The sequence below is a fragment of the Halichoerus grypus genome, chromosome 2, assembly GCF_964656455.1.
Source record: "Halichoerus grypus chromosome 2, mHalGry1.hap1.1, whole genome shotgun sequence".
NCBI classification, from domain to species: Eukaryota; Metazoa; Chordata; class Mammalia; order Carnivora; family Phocidae; genus Halichoerus; species Halichoerus grypus.
This window is the reverse complement of record NC_135713.1, coordinates 15,503,171-15,523,148: the sequence shown is the minus strand read 5'-3', so window position 1 is coordinate 15,523,148 and position 19,978 is coordinate 15,503,171. Positions and strand designations below refer to the sequence as shown.

At 33.3% G+C, this 19,978-nt stretch overlaps 1 protein-coding gene, 1 non-coding gene and 1 pseudogene across 5 annotated transcripts in view; 2 read left to right on the top strand and 1 right to left on the bottom strand.

Moving 5' to 3' along the window:
* Nucleotides 1-19,978, top strand: part of CDH18 (cadherin 18) — a 458,591-nt gene that overhangs the window by 218,405 nt on the left and 220,208 nt on the right. For all 4 annotated transcript variants that reach the window (XM_036064734.2, XM_078066588.1, XM_036064737.2 and 1 more), the window contains exon 3: nt 4,043-4,337. In XM_036064734.2, coding sequence (XP_035920627.1) covers nt 4,043-4,337 — 295 coding nt within the window. The remainder of the gene's footprint in view (nt 1-4,042; nt 4,338-19,978) is intronic.
* On the bottom strand, nt 1,519-1,625 carry LOC118518178 (U6 spliceosomal RNA). The gene has a single exon (XR_004908500.1). It is a non-coding gene; the product is annotated as a U6 spliceosomal RNA (small nuclear RNA).
* Nucleotides 15,591-15,713, top strand: LOC118518177 (U2 spliceosomal RNA; annotated as a pseudogene).

Genomic DNA, 19,978 nt, shown 5'->3' with positions numbered 1-19,978 from the left:
TTTCCACTACTCTGTATTGTGATAAGACCCTGACACTGTTCTCTCAGTGGTATTTCATATTTCTAAACTTTCTGCTGCAAAGTGTTCAGTATATATGACTAAAATCAACTTTGTCTCCCAAATATTTTTACGTATGTCAATGTAAGATACAATGAAATTCTCTCTTGAATAATATAATAGCTAGCTCAACTTACAACATCATATTTTGCTGTTGCTAAATCAGCATCACGTCTATATCCAGAGTATTTCTACTGTATGTACTCTATTCCCAGTTCTTTTGTTTGATGTCTTATTGCTGCCCACACTCAGAGATAACACATTTCTAAAATACAACATGTGCTCTTTCAGGATCTTAAAACTCACTGATTAAGCAAAAGAAAAAAATATAGCTGGTGGTTCTCTCAAGAGCCACTTCTGTTGCAGATATGTATTCCAAACTGAACTGAACATTTGGAAATGGGTATATGGTAGACAAGAGGTAATCCTGAGAGTGGATCACTTTATTCTTTCACAAATGGTTATCATCATAATCATATAAACTAAATGCCATTGTAATAGTTTCCCATCTGCTTAACATAAAAGCTAATCATTCCAAGATTCAACTAGGCCTGCTGAGAGATTCACAAAATCCATTAATGAAATGATTATCTACATTATTTAAACACTCACGCTAAGCATTATTAACACCTTATATAACTCAAATACATATTTATAACATTTTAATATAACTTTTACTATGTTATACAATAATATAAATAGTGCTAAATTATAATTCACTGATTTTATTGCACATCTATTTTCAAATTAGGCATAACTTTGGGAATATTTAGGCTTAGTTGTTTACTAATTATAAACACTCTATGAATGTGGAATGAGATTCAAGTCTTAAAATCTAAAGCCATAAAATTACTCACATTTTTGTCTTTTATCTGAAATGCTTAACAATCTACATAAAGCACAGAGTGTGTTATGTTTTTAATACATGCTTTAGATTGACAACTTTACTATTTCTCTTACATACTTCCATTGCTGGTCTATATATATAAGCCCATTCTTTAAATATGATTAACTTTTTGTAATACAAACCTTTAATCCAAAATAAAGGAACATCAAAATAACCTCACTGAGAACATAGAAGAATATGAAAATATATCCTGAAAATAAAAGTCAATTGTCACCATTGCTATGTCTTTCTGAAAGCAGTAGTTAGAAGCGTAACGTATTTCCCCCAAAAGGGTTTTAAATTAGTTATATAGATTTATAATTCATATATAGTATAACAATAGCTAATAAAACTGTCTCACAGTTTTTTTTTTACCTATTATATTTCAAATTTGGGTATTTTTTTTTAATTTTATTATGTTAGTCACCATACAATATATCATTAGTTTTTGATGTGATCCACGATCCATTGTTTTCGTATAACACCCAGTGCTCCATGCAGTACGTGCCCTCCTTAATACCCATCACCAGGCTAACCAATCACCCCTTCCCACCTCCCCTCTAAAACCTTGTTTGAAAAATATGGAATGCTTCATGAATTTGTGTGTCATCCTTGCCCAGGGGACATGCTAATCTTCTCTGTATCATTCCAATTTTAGTATATGTGCTGCCGAAGCGAGCACCTGTCTCACATTTTATTTAATAACAAGAGTGTTTGAGAAAGTGTTTTTAAAAACATTTGTTTAATGAATTTGTTATTTTACTTTGCTATGATTTGGTTAGGGATTAAACCAAAGTTGCAGAATGTGAAACCGGCTGCTCTTTTGATATTTTGCAGGTGTCTGCTTCATAAATGATAAATCCTTTTTCTAGGTGCTAAAAAGATATGTTGAGAAACCTAAAGAAATGACTAAATGCATTTCCATCCATGCATACAACTATCTCCACACAACTCATCTGCATTCTTCATTCAGTGGTTAATTTACTAATGAAGTGTGAAATCTTTGAAAGCTATGTTTTTCATATTTTGCTAATGGATTTCTTACGCCTCTTTATAAAAACCCCCCCAAAAAAGTAATTTTGGAAAGATATAATTTGTTGAATCTTGCTAAGTGATTCCCATCAGAATTTGTCCCTGTTTATGTCTTATGCATTTTCAAGAAAGAGGATTATTTTTGAGATACTATAATTTATATTTCAGTTGCCTCCATTTTACCATAGCATAGTCCTTTTGTCACAGTTTATTATATTTTTCTATATTTTATCTTTTTAAAAAAATGTCTTCTAAGAGTTCAAAGACTTTAATATAATCCTTGAAAAATTTCTCTTTATTATGGCAAGAAACCCAAAGGCTGTATGAACAAGGTTATATTTTTCAATGTTTCCAAGTGTCAGAAATGAGCAAAAGGTGAGTAGTTAAGGTTAGGTAACCAAAAAGGTTTCATATGAAGGATAACTGTTCAAATCTCTTGGGAGATATAATTCTTCAAATACATGTTTAAGATTTAAGAAAATATTGTGTGGTCATTTCTAGTTAGAAATATAACAGTGGCTCTTATGGAAATATTTAATTAAGATGGTATAAGTTATAATAGATTATGAAGTATGAATTATATGCAGTTTAAAAGCATTTCTTGGGGTACCTGGATGGCCCAGTCGGTTAAGCATTCAACTCTTAATTTCAGCTCAGGTCATGATCTCAGGGTTATGAGATTGAGCTCCGTGTTGGGCTCCACACTCAGTGCAGAGTCTGCTTGAGATTCTCTCTCTCCCTCTCCCTCTGCCCCTCCCCTCATGCTCTCTCTCTCTAAGATAAATAAATAAAATCTAAATAAATAAATAAATAAAAAATTAAAAATAAAAGCATTTTCTGATGTTTAAATGATGAAAAAGTGGTTTATAATTATCTTAATATGTATTTATCTTTCTTACTAAATACTTCTTCTCTACTGAAATACTACTTCTGTAATATTTTTAAAATGATATTCCATTATTTTTATTTTAATGAACGGGAATTTGTTAGTGTATTTCAATTAATTAAAAAATAGGCCCATGTATTGATTAAATCAATCAATTTTGATTTACTACTATTTAAATTTTGAGTTAAAGTTTCATAATTAAAAAATAGGGGGATGCCTGGCTGGCTCAGTCAGTAGAACATGTGACTCTTGATCTCGAGGTCATGAGTTCAAGCCCCACGTTGGGCAGAGAGATTACTAAAAATAAATAAACAAACAAATAAACTTAAAAAAATAAAATATTCTATTTTAATCTATTTTAATGCTCTTAATGTTCTAAATCTGAACAATTAATCTGGAAAATTCTTTTTTTAAATTTTTCAAATTATAAAATTAATACCTTTGTAACAAATAAGTGCCTCTTTTGTGGAGATTTTTAATAATTTGAATTTTCTCCTACCATATATATTTTTCTTTTTTAAATTTTAAGTTTGAAATAAAATGCCAAGCAATTAATTTTAAAAAATCATTATTCCTGAAAGTATTGAAGGCAATAGTGATTTACTGGTAATTTCTTTTTCCAATTCTATTTTCTGTAGTTAGTGAAGTGGTGAATTAGTAGAATAACATCAAGTGTTATTGTTTTTCTTTTAATTAGTATTATTTATTTCTCTTAAGTCAATAATTGGATTTTTTATTTTTTTTATTTTTTTTATTTTTTTATTTTTTATTTTTTAAAGATTTTATTTATTTATTTGAGAGAGAGAGAATGAGAGAGAACACATGAGAGGGGGGAGGGTCAGAGGCAGAAGCAGACTCCCTGCCGAGCAGGGAGCCCGATGCGGGACTCGATCCAGGGACTCCAGGATCATGACCTGAGCCGAAGGCAGTCGCTTAACCAACTGAGCCACCCAGGCGCCCAATAATTGGATTTTTTAGATCATGATAAAAATATCCATATCAATACCAAGTAGAGAAAAACGGCAGAAAAATAAATGATTTTAGTAACTGACAGGACACTGTGGAGATAAGAAAAGTTATAATCAAAGTAAGTTAAAAATTATAGATAGACAATTTTAAGGTAACATGATGTTAGGTTGGAATATAATTGGAAGCTACGTTATTTAATTTTTATTTTCCAGCTGCACTCCAATTCTGACAAAGGCGATGGGTCTGTCAAGTACATCCTTACTGGAGAAGGTGCTGGGACTATATTTATCATTGATGATACCACTGGTGATATCCACTCAACGAAAAGCCTGGACAGAGAGCAGAAGACCCACTATGTGCTTCATGCCCAGGCTATTGACAGACGAACAAACAAGCCTCTTGAACCTGAATCCGAGTTCATAATCAAAGTACAAGACATCAATGATAATGCTCCAAAGTTCACAGATGGACCATACATCGTTACTGTGCCTGAAATGTCAGATATGGGTAAGAAAAATCATTCTTTACTTTGGCAGCTAATATATATTTGAGAATCCAAAAAATCACCATTTGAAGACAAGTTTTTCATTTGTGTGTGTGTGTGTGTGTGTGTAGAAATCTGAAGAAATTTTAAAATATTTTGATATTTACATGTGGCTTAAAATGTTAAAGAATATTGGGTCTAGATATTATAATATTAAAATTCATTTATGAACTTATAATATAGGTAATCGTTTGGTTTTTAAGAAAAAACAAACAAACAAACTTTCATTAATGGGAAAACGCCAGCAATGCTTATTTGACACAGGTTTTGACCATATAATTTCTTCATGTATCTTGCTACGAAGATACCAACACATTCAAGGTGAAAATTTACATAAATAAAAATAGACAATATAATGTCTGAAGTCTTTTGCTACATGTCTTTTAAGGTTGCAGTTTATGAGCAAATGACATTAAAAATGTAAGTAATAGCTACAGTATTCAATAAAACCTTTTAGATACTCATAAGCATCTACATACCTTATTTGTTTTAAAACATAAATAATCCTTAAAGTATTTTGGATACCATTTTAAAGATGTATAAACCGGCATACTGTAATTAGGTGGTTTTCCCAAATCCATATATTTAGAAAATGGCCAAGAAGAAATTGACACCAGGTTCTCTTGAATGTAGAGCTTACACTGCGGTTGATGGGTTATGACCTAGGTCTCCAGTCACTTGGATGATCTGGGGATTTCTCATTACTTACAGATCTCTGTCATATAACTATTTTATTTTGTTTTTATCTCCTATGATAAATTTTCTAAATCGTTAAAATGAAGTTCAGCTATGATAATTTTTGACTATCTCTGTAAGACTCTAAGCTGGGATGTAGAACACAATTTTTGAGTAAAGATTTTATATATTTGAGCTTATATGTATTACTAGATATGAGTATTATATATGTAAGTCTATATGGCTCAACACCATTAAGCCTGGCAGGTGAGAGTTTATGTGGAAACTCTAGAACAGACTTCCTTCTCTCACCTTGTCAAGGAACTGACACCCCATTTGCTAGCCCCCTTTTGTCTCACAGAAGTGAAGATCTCTGTGACTCTATCATTTATGAGAATGCCATTGGTAAGGCTACATAAGAGCCCCAAGGAGCACAAGCGAAACCACCATAACAAGGGGCAAAGCACCAAAGAGAAACACAGGCAGAGTAGTCATTACCAAGCAAGTTACTGAGCAGAAGGAAACAAGAGCCCGAGTGTTGTCGGGATACTACAAAGAGATTTCTGTAACTCACAGTCATGTTTTCTGCAACTAGTAAACAACAAAATATCAGTATATGATTAAGGCATGTACCATCATTGATATGATCCAAATTATTGTCCTGGAGCTTGAGAACGCATCAGACTGGAAGAAGTAACTAAAAATCAGAGAGCAAATATCCCCAAAATGTGGGAATTGTGGTACAAAATGAGATTTAAAAGATATGCTCATTAGACCTCTCATGTGAATGACGTATGTTCCCAGACAGCAAAAAAGAGTAGTTGAAGGAATGAACAATATTATTTTCCTCGAGGTGAAGAATATATTGAATTTATGAGTTTAATAGGTTTTTTTAAGGAAGGGTTAGAATAAGAATTAAACCTAGGTAAATCCTGGCATAATACCTAAAACCCAAATAAAAGATAAATTTTTATAAAATTTCAGATATTTTTAAATTGCTTACTAATGTATATACCTACATATATATATATGTGTATATATATATATGTATGTATGTATATACGTATATATACATATATATATATACACATCTTATTTATCACTTGAAATACTAGAATCTGATTGACAGTTGAATGTATAACATACAAAGAAAAAAAAAAAGAACTCAAGCTCCAAATCCTCTGTTCATCAAAATATGATTCATTTGTCAAGGTAAAATAACTGTTTGGGGAAGGATCCAGAAAGTAGATCATCACCTTATCTTATCTAAAAATATATTTGAGAAAATGTTGAAACTGAAAATTGTTGAAATGAATCCAAACAGCGATCTTTGAAATCAAGGAAAATGACAAGGAAATGAAAAAAAATACATTGGAAATGTACCCTGAAGTATGTGTTTGTGTGTGTACACAGTTAAGTCTAAATGGGTACATTTGAGGATGCTAAAGGACACTGTACAATCTAAGAATCATGAAACTTCAAGGAATTATTGAAGCATAATCTCTAGTTTGAGCACTTAGGAACAAGTCACATTTCAAAGTCTTCATCCAGGACTTGAGAGGGGGATGGGAATGGGAAATAGTATTCCTAAGTTCTTTTACTGAGATGAGTATGGTTGAGGAGAAATATATAGTATCTGCAAGAAGTAGAGAAAAAGGGGCATCTGTGTGGCTTTGTCGGTTAAGCATCTGCCTTCAGCTCAGGTCATGATCCCAGGGTCCTGTGATCAACCCTGTGTCAGGCTTCCTGCTCAGTGAGGAGTCTGCTTCTCCCTCTGCCTCTCCTCCTTTCCCCCTGAGAGAGAGTGTTCTCTCTCTCTCTCTTTCTCTCAAATAAATATATTTTTTAAATAAGCATGCATTTAAAAAAAAAAAGTAGAGACAAAGAACAAAACAGAATAGGCTTTAAGTAACTGTATTACTGTGCTTCTAGGCATGATTCCATTGAGAGAGAGAGAGAGAAAGAACTCACTAAAGAAAAGCAGATAAAAAAGCATCATCATAGCATTCAATGTACATTTTAATATGAATGTATAGGAAGTGCCCTGAAAGTTAGTGGAGGGAGGAACTCTCTTTCCATGTCTGCTTCAGAATGGGTGATATTTGCATTGATTCTGATTTTAGAATTAAAAAGCTAGTAATATTTTAGAGGAAGGACCAGCCAACAATGGCAGGGGAGACAAATTCAGCTTGCTGTCTGTTATTGTAAATACTGTTTAACTGGAATACAGCCCCGCCCATTCATTTAAATATTGCCTATGGTAGTTTGGGCATTACCGTGGCAGAACTGAGAAGTTGCAATGGAGACCATTTGACTCACGAAGTTGAAAATATTTCCTGTGTTGCCTTTTACAGAAAAAGTTTGCCAACCTCTATTGTAAGGGCTTGCAGGGGATGAGACTGGAGGCAGGGGGAATAATTAGAGGATAGCGTCACAGTTCTGATAAACAAAGCATCTGCTACTCTAGGGCAGTTGGTGTTCTGCCAGCCCTGCTGAATACACACATATACCCCAAACATATGTTATTTGTTCTAAATGATAAGATTGAGCTTCTTCCCTTTAGGTGGATACTGTTAGTTATCTAACTATTATTCAGCTTGTCTTTTTGTGTTACTACAAATCAGTTTTGTTCAGGGTGACATGATGCAGAATCAAATATTCACCTCCCACCACTCCCTTCCATCTAGGACACACATATTTCACCCATGGCCCATAATGCAGATGGGGTATGGAAAAGCAGCAGCCGCTGGTACCGTAAGGATGAAAGCTTACTGCTAAGTGAGATGGAGCAGAAAGTTAAAAGGGTCTGGAAGACTGATTCTATTGCAGAACTGATGCTCTCTCCCAGGCCTGCCAATGCCAAAATCATTCTTGACAAAGTAAACCTTGTTTCCGTTTAAACTCTTTCATTGGATCTCAGATACATATAGCTACATTGAATCTGAATTGGTACTTGGACAAATTCGAGATTTAACAAGGACCCCAAAGGCAAAAAATTAAAACCAATACTGAATCCAAAAGAATAGTGAGAATGGTTTCAGCATCAGATAAGAAACAATGATGCCATTTTCCATGAAGTGCCTTGATTTGGGAATGACACATGAAATCAGCACTTATTTCCCTTTCTATGTAATTGTGATGCTGGATGATTGTACTATGGCAGCTATTTCCCTTTTTGCTTATGATGCAGCTAACAGTTGATTTCAGATATTTAAATCTTGCTTGCCATCAGCTGGAGAATCAATTGCATCCATAGAAATTTTGATCAAGGAAAAGGAAATTGGACATTTGAATGTTGACTTTGAGTTCTGCAGAAAATCTGAAGTTGATCACTGCAAAACAACTGGTTGGTTTTGCCAGGATCTGAAACTACAAGTTGTCAAAACAGTTGTGGTAATGATCACTGAAACAGAATCAAGGAATATTTATTGAGCACTTACTATATGCCAGGCATTGCATGTAATTTGTAATAATTTCATGCTCACATCATAAGGGCAACATTATGGTTATCCTTGTTTTACAGATGATAAAACTGATACATAGAGTTAAATAATTTGCCCAAGACTACATGGTTAGTAAGAAGTGCAACTGGAAAACATTTCTAAACCAGATAGAGATTCAGATTTTAAGTTCCCAATTTTTTTTTTAAATTTAGTTAAAAATGTAAAATCTGGATCAAGCTATTTGTGGAATAATTATAACAAAATTAGTGGATGTTCCAGAATCCGTACAGTTTATTGAGCCAGAAGTGGGGGTTTCCTTCTTGACATGTGAAGATAGATTCAATGTTATTATAATGTTCCTTTTTGTTTTAAAGGATTGGATTTGGGGATGGCTACATACCATGAAGAGGAAAATTAATCCTAAAGTTCCTGAGAGTAAGGGAATAGACATTTATTTATATTAGAAATCGAATCCATAGGGAGTCCAACAAGGATATGTTTTTGGAAAAGGATTTTCTAACAACTCCAAAATGTGTACACTAGATATAGTGTGGATAAAGACAATGGACAGGTTCCAGGAAGGTGCGTGTGCCAAAAGCTGAAAAACCTTTGTGATGCAGATAGTGTGCAAAGTGAAACAAATGGAGGTATCGAGCAATGGAAAGTAGCCTCATTAACTGAGCTCAGGAGTGGGGCTCAGGTGGAGGACCAGTGTACTCATGATGCTGAGACAATGGGAATAGTGTGCTTTTCCCCACACTTAAGGACAAAGTTAATAGTAAACAAATCTGTGATTAAACTATAAAAATTAAAACTTGAATCTGCTTGTGAAAACGCAGCCACTAAATACAAAACAAACAAGTATATGAAGGATTTTTTAAATGTAAAATAAGATACAATAAGCAACAATCAATAAGACATGAATTTAAATGAATAAACATTTGAAAATACAGATGTCAAATAATTATGCTAAATGTAATAAAATGAAAGATGAACTGAAATACTGGCAAACATGGCTGACAGAGAACTAATTTTTATTACATAAGGGGATTTTTTAATAACATTCACAATCAAATTAAAAATGGGGAAATTACATTAGCAGGAGAGTCACAGAAAAAAGAAACGTGTTACTTATCCAAAGAAAAACCTCAAATTTCGTTAGTAATTTAAGAAACCACGAAGGAGAAGGAGAAACCAGAGTTCACCTACCGAAGTATACAAGTCTGATAATTCACAAAGTTGTTAATGTACAGAGCCATTAGCAGACAGGTGAAGTCCCACAGTCGTTTTGGGCAGCAATTTAACAGTATTTTAAATTGAGAACATATTATAGACAACTATCCTATAGATGCATTCACATGATTACACAAAGAGACATGTTAAAGGAATGTCATTGTAGTGTTATTCCTAACAGGGAAACATTGGAAACACACTTGAAATCTACTAGTAAGGAAGTTTTCAAGTAAATGACTCTTCAAACACATACAGATTACATATGCAGTCTTAAAATGAACGAATTTGTATGCATATACTGACATATGAAGATCTATATTGTTTTAGTGAGAAAAAAGTTTTCAGAAATACATGTGGAATAGTCTAGTTTATTTTAGAAAGTAAGGGTGTGTTGTATGTGCATATAGGACATATCAAAAAAAACACACATACTGGTGAAGGCGATTACTTCGAAAAATGGGTTGTGGCTTTATCTGCTATCAGAGAAATGCATTCTTCTTTACTAAAAAAATATATTTTTATATATATGTTATTTATAAAGTGATAATAAAAAGTGAAATGCAGACTTGTGATAAAAACATTTTAAATAACAGTAATGCTTAAAGATATATAGGTTTATAATACTAATAATGGCTAATAGTGTAGGTGGATGACAACAAAATTTTTCTCAGCATATGGTGTCTGACAAAGTCATTGTTTTTGTCATATACTCATTAATTTAGTTTTGAATTACCAAGCCATTAAAAAAATCTCCCTTTTTGTATCTCTTTAATTCTTTTTGCAGAGAGGACAGAGGGAAGGCATTTTATGTGCTGAGAACTAATAGTGGCTACTAATAAAATGGGAAGGAAGGAAGGAAGGAAGGAAGGGGAAACAAGGTCCCTAAATTTGAACAGGTTACAGACATATAAACAGAAAATTTCAATATAGTGTTCGTTAAGCAAAATACAAGGGAACCATAAAGTGGACAGTGAGTTCAGCTTGCAGACTTAGAGAAGACGTCCTCAATTAATCTTACATAGTGTGCAGGGGTTTGTCAGACAAGAACTCCACATAGAAGATACAGTAATGAAAAATACTCTTGTCTTCCCTGTAGGTTTATGGTCTACTTAGGTGTGTACAGTGTGCGCGCGCGCATGTGTGCGCACGTGGGCGGGTGCGCACACGTGTTAAGAGGGAAAATAAACACAATTGTCATGCAAATTATGAATTCCCTTCACAGTTTAGCGGATTATGCTATGAGAATGCAGAGAAGGCAGCACAAGAGACTTCCTGGGTGTGCAAGAGTTTATCAGATTATTGTTTTTTGTATAGCTATAGGGCTAAGTAATAGTCATGGAGCCCTCCAAGTAATTGCTGTGTGCAATATTACCTGTGAGGAAAGCAAAATGTGGTTGCATGTTTCTTGTCAGTGAGTAATAACCAGCAGACAAAGTCTTGGCATTCTGGATGGTTTAATAAAGAAAGATGCAAAATAAACTAGAGTGTTTTTCGATGCGTGTCTCAATACAATGTTATCCTTTACCTCTTTGATTTACTTCATGTAATTTCAACTATTATCTAGGGAATCATATCCCTCTACAGCAGGGTTTGTCAACCTTGCCACTAAATGACATATTAGACTGGATGATTCTTTGCTGTGGAGGACTGCCCTGCCTTGTAGGATGCTCAGCAGCATCCCTGGCCTCCAAACATTAGATATTTTTAGCATCATTTCTACCACCACCATATTACAGTGTCTTCAGACATTGCCAAATGCTCTCTGCGGGGAGAGTATTTTTTAAAAGCATTTCCAAGTAGAAACATGAATTGGAGAATATGCTATTTGTTAAATTTATAGTCATTTCCAAAGGGAATCTCATAGTGTTAGAATACTCGTATATTTTATGACCAAAAATGATTCTATCTGCCCAGGTCAGCAATTTTTATGGTTAATATTAATTGCCATATTCAAATGCACTATATTATGAAAACAGTGAGGTATACCAATGAGTAAAGTTAGGTTATTTGTGCTCACAGAGCAAAGCGTAACAGTATGGCTACTTGAGAGTCATTATGGCTCTCATTTTTAAAAGAAAATCTGCTTGTTGTTATAGTGTTGATTTAGAAAAGGACCATTTGATTTATGATGAATGCCTTGTAAACTACTGACTGTCATATTGCATTTTTTTTTTACTTATCTAAAAATTTGATCAAATAGGGGCGCCTGGGTGGCTCAGTTGTTAAGCGTCTGCCTTCAGCTCAGGTCATGATCCCAGGGTTCTGGGATCGAGCCCCGCATCGGGCTCCCTGCTCAGTGGGAAGCCTGCTTCTCCCTCTCCCACTCCCCCTGCTTGTGTTCCCTCTCTTGCTGTGTCTCTCTCTCTCAAATAAATAAAATCTTAAAAAAAAAAAAATAAATAAATAAATAAATAAAAATTTGATCAAATAAAACAAAATGAACATGTGTGGACAGAATGACATTATAATATTATGGACCTGGATAGGTCCATGAAGACACTTGTACACATTTTATCAATGAATATTTAACTTTTTTTTTCCTTTGGTATGCATTACATTATCATGCCAGTCTTTGTGATTTTACCACCTTCTAGCAATTATTCTATACAATAATTTTCTTCTTTGTCCTTTAAACAACTTTAAAGAAGTACTTCTTTAATTTTGATTTAATGTAACTTCATTAAATGTCTAAGTTTTTCAGAACTGAATTTTAAGAATATGAAATAAAAAGTTAATAATACTGATTATCATGGCACAAAGAGGAAACTACCTATGAGATTAAATTATACCTGCTTTTGGAGTCAGCAGTCTAGTGCATGTGTGGCATTTAAGAAATGAAAATAGGGTAAGTAGAAATGTACTTGTAAACAGTGTTACCATTCTCAGAAAGGACATTATAAGTGTCAAGACATTTAGTGATACTAGAATGTCGTATTCTTATAAAAAGTCAGTACAGGTGTTTTTATTATGTATATTGAGAAATCTCTTTAAAAAAACATTTAAAACAATAATTTTAAAATAATAATTTAAAAGGATAATTTGGTCTCTTCTATATTTAAAGAAATATACCCCAATTTTTGAAATTATAGTCTTCCTTTTATCTAGAATCAGTAGTTTTTAGTATAAGTTTAAATTGTTTTGCAGTCACTCTAAATTTTCAAAAATAATTACTTTGTACCCAGCAATTGTTTCGAGAGTAACTATACTAGATCACAATGCAATTTGCCTTAAAGTAAATTTCACAACTTTTTTTTGTTGTTGTTTTTTCACAACAACATATCTCTAAGGAATTGTATAAATCTCTACTTCATTTCTTCTGTGTATTAATAAAGGATACCTAAGAGTAAAAATCATTTAATAAATATTTAAGATATTATAACGAGACTATAGAAATAATAAATTTCAATTTACAGGAGAGAGAACAAATATTACATTTTATTAGGTTATAAGTATGTAATTTATAAACTTCAACTTCAGTGGAGCACTGATTCTTAGTTTGACATAACAAGAAAAGATATGAAGTTTTACTGTATGACCCTTAATAGCCACAAGGTGCCTTGCACTTGGAGATGTATTCAAACATCCTAGTCTTTTTCATGTCTTTGTTCTCCAGTCTCTAATTCCCAGGCCCATTTCCATTTGCAGCTGTGTTCTTTCTTGCAAAGCAACAAGAAGAGACACCGGCTGTGCTTACTTTATTGCGCTGCTTATTGGGGGACTGATTTAGTTCTGGCCAAACATCTTGGGAGCTTCACCCTGGATATCTTCCAGGATTCTAGTAGCCATTTTAAAATCATTACCCTTGGGCATAACTTCAAAATGAGATAATTTCAATGAAATGAGGCTGACACTGCTATTTACATGGTAAATTAAAAGTGTGTATGAGGAATCACATTGTATAACTAATGAAGTGAAAGTTGAACAAAAAAATTCTAAGTTTCATAACTTTTTTCTTCTCATAACTTTTCCCTTGTGTCAGTTAGCTAGTGTTTTATAACAAATCAACCCACAACCTAGTGGCTCAAAACAGCATCCATTTTATAGTGAACTACAAAAAAGATATAAATTAAGAAAACAATCCCATTTATAAGAGCATCCAAAAGAATAAAATACTAAGGAATAAATTTAAGAAGGTGAAAGATCTGTAAACTGAAACCTGTAAAACATTGATAAAATAAACTGAAGAGGACACAAATAAATGAAAAGGTATTCCATGTTCATGGATTGAAAGAATTAACATTGTTTAAATGTCCATTCTATCTAAACTGACCTACAGATTCAATGCAATCCTTAGCAAAATGTCAGTGGCAGTTTTCACAGAAATAGAACAAACACTATTAATATTTTTATGGAACCTCAAAAGATACCTCATAGCCACAGCAATCTTGAGATAAAAAACAAAGCTGGAGACCTCACACTTCCTGATTCCAAACTATACTACAAAGCTATAGTAATCAAAACAGTATAGTATTGGCATAAAAACAGACACCTAGACCAATGGAATAGAAAGAGAGACCAAAAGTACTCATGTATATATGGTCAATTGTTGACAAAAGAACCAAGCATACATAATGGAGAAAGGATATTCTCTTCAATAAATGGTGTTGGGAAAACTGCACAGCCGCATGAAAAACACTGAAACTGGACCATTATTTTACATCATACACAAAAATCAACTCAAATGGATTAAATACGTAAAACTCCTGAAGAAAACATGAGGGTAAGTTCCTTGACATTGGTCTTTGTAATGATATTTTGGATTTAACACCAAAGGCAAAAGAACAAAAACAAAAATAAGCAACTGGGACTGCATCAAACTAAAAAGCTCCTGCACAGCAAAGGAAACATCGACAAAATGAAATGGCAACCTATGGAATGGAAGAAAATATTTTGTATGGACTCTTAGAGCAGCATTTCAATAGTATAAAAGTGCAAGTTTCAAGGGTTTCTGAAGAAGAGGCGCAGAAGTTTTGCTCTCTTACTTTTGTTGTATTATAACCACATCACTTGAAACCATATTTTGTCAATCTTTATTGAATAATTACATGTTGACCCTTTTCACCTACACTTTGTCTGCAGGAAAGATTTTTTTTTGAGGAAAGATTTTGAAGAAATATCGCCTCTTAATTTTTTGAACATCATTGTTCTTATATCTGGTAAAAATTTATTATTGCTTCATGGAGTAATGATTAATTTTATTTTCCTATATATGATTAAGTTGTAAATGCAAAAAATTCCACATAAGCCAACCTAGTTTCTCATTTTTACTCAATGATAGATATGATTCACCAGATTACATTTTATGCTACTACTGATTCCTTAGATTCTCCATTTAGTCTTTTTTTTTTTTTAAAGATTTTATTTATTTACTTGACAGAGACACAGCGAGAGAGGGAACACAAGCAGGGGGAGTGGGAGAGGGAGAAGCAGGCTTCCTGCTGAGCAGGGAGCCTGATGGGGGCTCGATCCCAGGACCCTGAGATCATGACCTGAGCCAAAAGCAGACACTTAATGACTGAGCCACCCAGGCGCCCCTCTCCATTTATTCTTTATGAAAATAGACTAGACTTGGAATTCCCCTAAGAAAACTGATCAATTTATAATGGAAAATACTTCACTGGGATATTTTTTTTTTTTTTATCATAAGATGGACTCAATTCACAAAAATTAAATTTGCACATATTTAAAAAAATATATTCAAAGAATGATTTTCATGTGTATACCCCTCAGTGTAGGAATACAAAGCAAACCAATCAGAGTTTTGGCAGTTCTACATAGAAGTCATGTGCATGTAATTGTAAAAATATAATAAGTGAAACTTCTATAGTGGCCAGTGGAGCATTTTGTTATATAAATTGGCCTTGGATCGCTTCTCGGCCTTTTGGCTAAGATCAAGTGTAGTATCTGTTCTTATCAGTTTAATAAATTGGCTTTGGAGGTTAAAATGTCTCTTGATGGAGATAATGTTTTTTTTTAATAAAAATCATTTAATTAATGTATGCTATTGCCCCTATATTTTAATGAAAGCATATACATTGAAATTATTGTAAAGTTTTATAAATTGGGAAAAATTGTGTGTGAAATCACTGTATTAGGGCATATTCTATTGAAATTTCATTCTCAAAACTCAGATATGCAATAAATTCAACCTCACTTTTCATTGAACTTGACTCCTAATTCTATTATGAATTTCAAATTTCTTTTTTTGAGACACCATTTTGGATATTTTTCTTTACTTTCTGAGAGTCACATACAGAACAAAGGAACAGTAACCCAATATAGAGTAAAGGCATAGCAATCAGGTATGAAGTGAATGCTCAGTGTTCAGGTATAGAGAGAAGGCTCAGCATGAGGTATTATAACCCCAGCAATTAGATAAAAAGTAAATGCACAGTGATCAAGTGTAGGGAAACTCATAGTGATGAAGAATTAAATAAAAACACTGCAGCCAGCTATAATTAGAAGGTACAGTGATGAGGCATAGATAGAAGGGAAAGTGATCCGGTAAAGATGGCACAGTGAGGAAGAGGAATGTCTATGCCATTGTGGATTCCTGCTGCCATCTACCAGATGTCTCTGTTCCTACTAGTATTCAGTGATCAGCCCTTGATGGTCATTGCTGCCTGTTCTCCATTTCATTTGTAAGTCCTCTTGAGATCCACTGAGTTTCTCTTAGCTAAACTTCCTTCCCACCTTAGTAAATGGGAAATATTTTGTTGCTCCCATCCACTGGTAAGGAGAGAACTCAGAAGATCAGATCAGATACTTTTTTGCCTTCATAGGTGAAATGGCCTCTTAAATCTGCTGCCATGTCACACTGAAGGACCATGGAATATTGGAGAAGTTGTGCTCCTTCAGAAGAGGACACTACTCTGAAAACTTATTACAATATTGCATGTATATAGCAAAAAACAAAACAAAACACATAAATATAAGCAAATTTGATGGCTTTTGTTTTATTCAACTGTTTATGATAATTTGTTCCACAACTATAAAAAATACAACAAACTAGAAAAATCTAAGTATGTGTCAAAAAACAACATGGAATGTCATGTAGCTATTGAAATTATATTTGTTTAGTTGGCATGGAAATATCCATGGCATATTATTAGGTATAGAAGAAGCTGTGGTATATATATAATTACATGATAGACTTTTGAATGAACCAAAATAAAGTTATGGAAAGACATACAAAACACTATTAAGATTGCTTTTCTGAAGAGAAATGACAGTGGAGTTGTATTTATTTTTCTTACTAAGATCATGTTGTATTTCTCTCATTTAAAATACCCAACTTGTCATCATGGCATAACTTAACGTCTTCATGCCTCTCCTTGACATGTCAAAGAGGATATTCCAAAAAGAAACCATAAATATTTCAAAAAGAAACCAGAACAACAAGATAGAGTAACAAAAATGAGTCCAAGATTTTGAAAATTCCTGGAGCATTGAAAACATTGAAAATTGAATAGGGGAAAAGAGACAGACTATATTCATGACCATAAGCATTAAAGGTGAAAATTGTTCTACCCATGAAAGCCCTAGTAAATTCACAAACACAGAAGGACCTGGGGAAGTCACCCAGGCAACTTAATAAATTAAACATTCATTCATTCATTCATTCATTCATTCATTATTTTATTTATTTATTAACAAAAAAGACTTTTTCAACTTCATCTACACATACAAAGAAAATGTGTTTTTATTCTATTATAAAGACTTTGATGATTTTTTCCCCCTAAGTATGGCTAACATAGGGATATTGGAACACTGGAATGAAGCAGAAAATAGCTTTCAGTAAACCAAAATTCCACATCAGAGAGGAACAACAAAAAAGAACAAAACAGATTTTACCAGTGGACAAATATCACAAGGTCCCTTATTCTGAGGCAAATCATTCCTCTCCTCATTTTGGGGGACACAAAAGTCCTTGATCTGCCTGGCAACTATATTGACCCATCCAGCCACATTTGTTTAGATGTAGCATTCCTATTTTAAAGGGATAAGCATCAACCCAATTTGTTTTAATTTTAACATTTTTCAGCTTTATTGAGTTACAATTAACAAATGGGGATTTTATATATTTAAGGTGTGCAACTTGATGTTTTGATATATGTATATACTGTGACATCACCAAGCTCAAGCTGATTAACATATTCATCACCTCACTTCGTGAATGTTTCCTACCTTCCTCCCTCTCTTCCTCCCTCCCTCTCTCTTTCTCATTCTTTCTCTCTGTGGTGAGAATGCAAGATCTATGTTGTTAGAAAATTTCAAATATACAATATATATGGTATTGTTAACTATAGTCCCCATGCTATTTTCTAAATCTACAGAACTTACTCATCTTGCATAATTGATATTATATACTATTTGACCAACATCTCCCCATTTCCCTTACCCCAAAGCCCCTGGAGACTATCATTCTACTCTCTGCTTTATGGTTTGAATATTTTAGATTCCACATGTAAGTAAGATAATGTATTTGTCTTTCTGTGTCTGGTTATTTTCCTTAGCATAATGACCTCCAGTTTTATCTACATTGTTGCAAAAGGAGGATTTCCTTCTTTAAGGCTGAACAATCTTCCATATATATGCCATATATATTTTTCTTTCCACATTTTCTTTAGTCATTTGTCTATTGATGGACATTTGGACATTGAGGTCATTTCTGTATCTTGGCTATTGTAAATAATGCTGAAGTGACATGAGAGTATAGATATGTCTTTCAGATAGTGATTTCATTTACATACTCAAAATTGGGATAACTGGATCATTTTAATTTATTGAGGAACCTTTATACTACTTTTTATAATGGGTAGACCAATTTACATTTCCACCAACAGTGTATAATGGTTTCCTTTTCTGCACACCCTTGCCAACACTTCTTATCTTTTATCTTTCTTATAATAGTCATTCTAACAGATGTGAGGTCATATCTCATTGTGCTTTTCATTTACATTTCCCTGATGATTAGTGACATTGAGCACATTTTCATGTACCCATTAGCCATTTGTATGTCTTTTGAAAAATGTCTCTTCAGATCCTTTGCATATTTTTAATCAGATTACTTTTTTTTTTTTTTTTTTTTTTTTTGTCTATTGAGTTGTGTGAGTTTCTTTTATATTTTGGATATTAGTTCCTTATCAAATATATAGTTTGCAAATATTTTCTCCTCTTTCCAGTGTGGTGTTTTCACTCTGTTGACTGCTTTCTATGCTGTGCAGAATCTTTTTAGCTTGACGCAATTCCATTTGTCTATTTTTGTTTTGTTTTCCATATTTTGTTGTCATATCCAGAAAATCATTGGCAAGACCAATGTCAAGAAGCTTCCTCTATATTTTCTCCTAGGATTCTCCTGGGTTCTTTATTGTGTTTTACTCTACATATCTGTTTCTATACTGTTTTGATTATGTGGCTTTGTAATATATTATGAAATCAGAAAGTGTGATGCCTCCAGTTTTGTTCTTTTTGCTCAAGTTTGCTTTGGCTATTCAGGGTCTTTGGTGTTTCTATACAAATTTAGGGGTTCTGACAGCGATTGCACTGAATCTGTAGATCATTTTGAGTCATAAGGGCATTTAAAAAATATTAATTCACCTTAATTTTTAAACACTAAAAACAAGAATTAAAATAAACAAATAAATATCTATTACAGAGAAATAGGGATAATTCAGATAAAATAGAATAACTTAAATTAAAAATCTACTTTGCTTAACTGTGAAATCTGAGATTTTATTGCATTCATTAAACAAGAGTACATTGAAATGAAGGATAAAGTTTCCAGGGAACAAAAATAAATAGATTTCTAAAATTAAAATAAGATGCTGAATTTAAAGCAAATACTAATCAGTGGACTGAATGATGTGATAGATATAGCTGAAGACTATGTGATGGACATAAGTGAAGACTAAGTTGGTGATCTAGCAAATAAAGCCAGAGACATCTGGTATTGTGTAGTACAAACAAGACAAAGTAGAAAAACATATGGGGCATCTTGGTGGCTCAGTCAGTTAAGTGTCTGCCTTCGGCTCAGGTCGTGATGTCCTGGGATCGAGTCCCTCATTAGGCTCCCCTCTTGGTGGGGAGTCTGCTTCTCCCTCTGCCCCTCCCCTCCACTCATGCGTGCCCTCTCTCTTACTCGCTCTCTCACAAAAATAAATAAATACGTTTTTTACAAAAATTAAAAAAGGAAAACACGGTTCAGTGGTAGACATGGGTGATCAACTGGAAATATTTTACTTTTGTTGTGA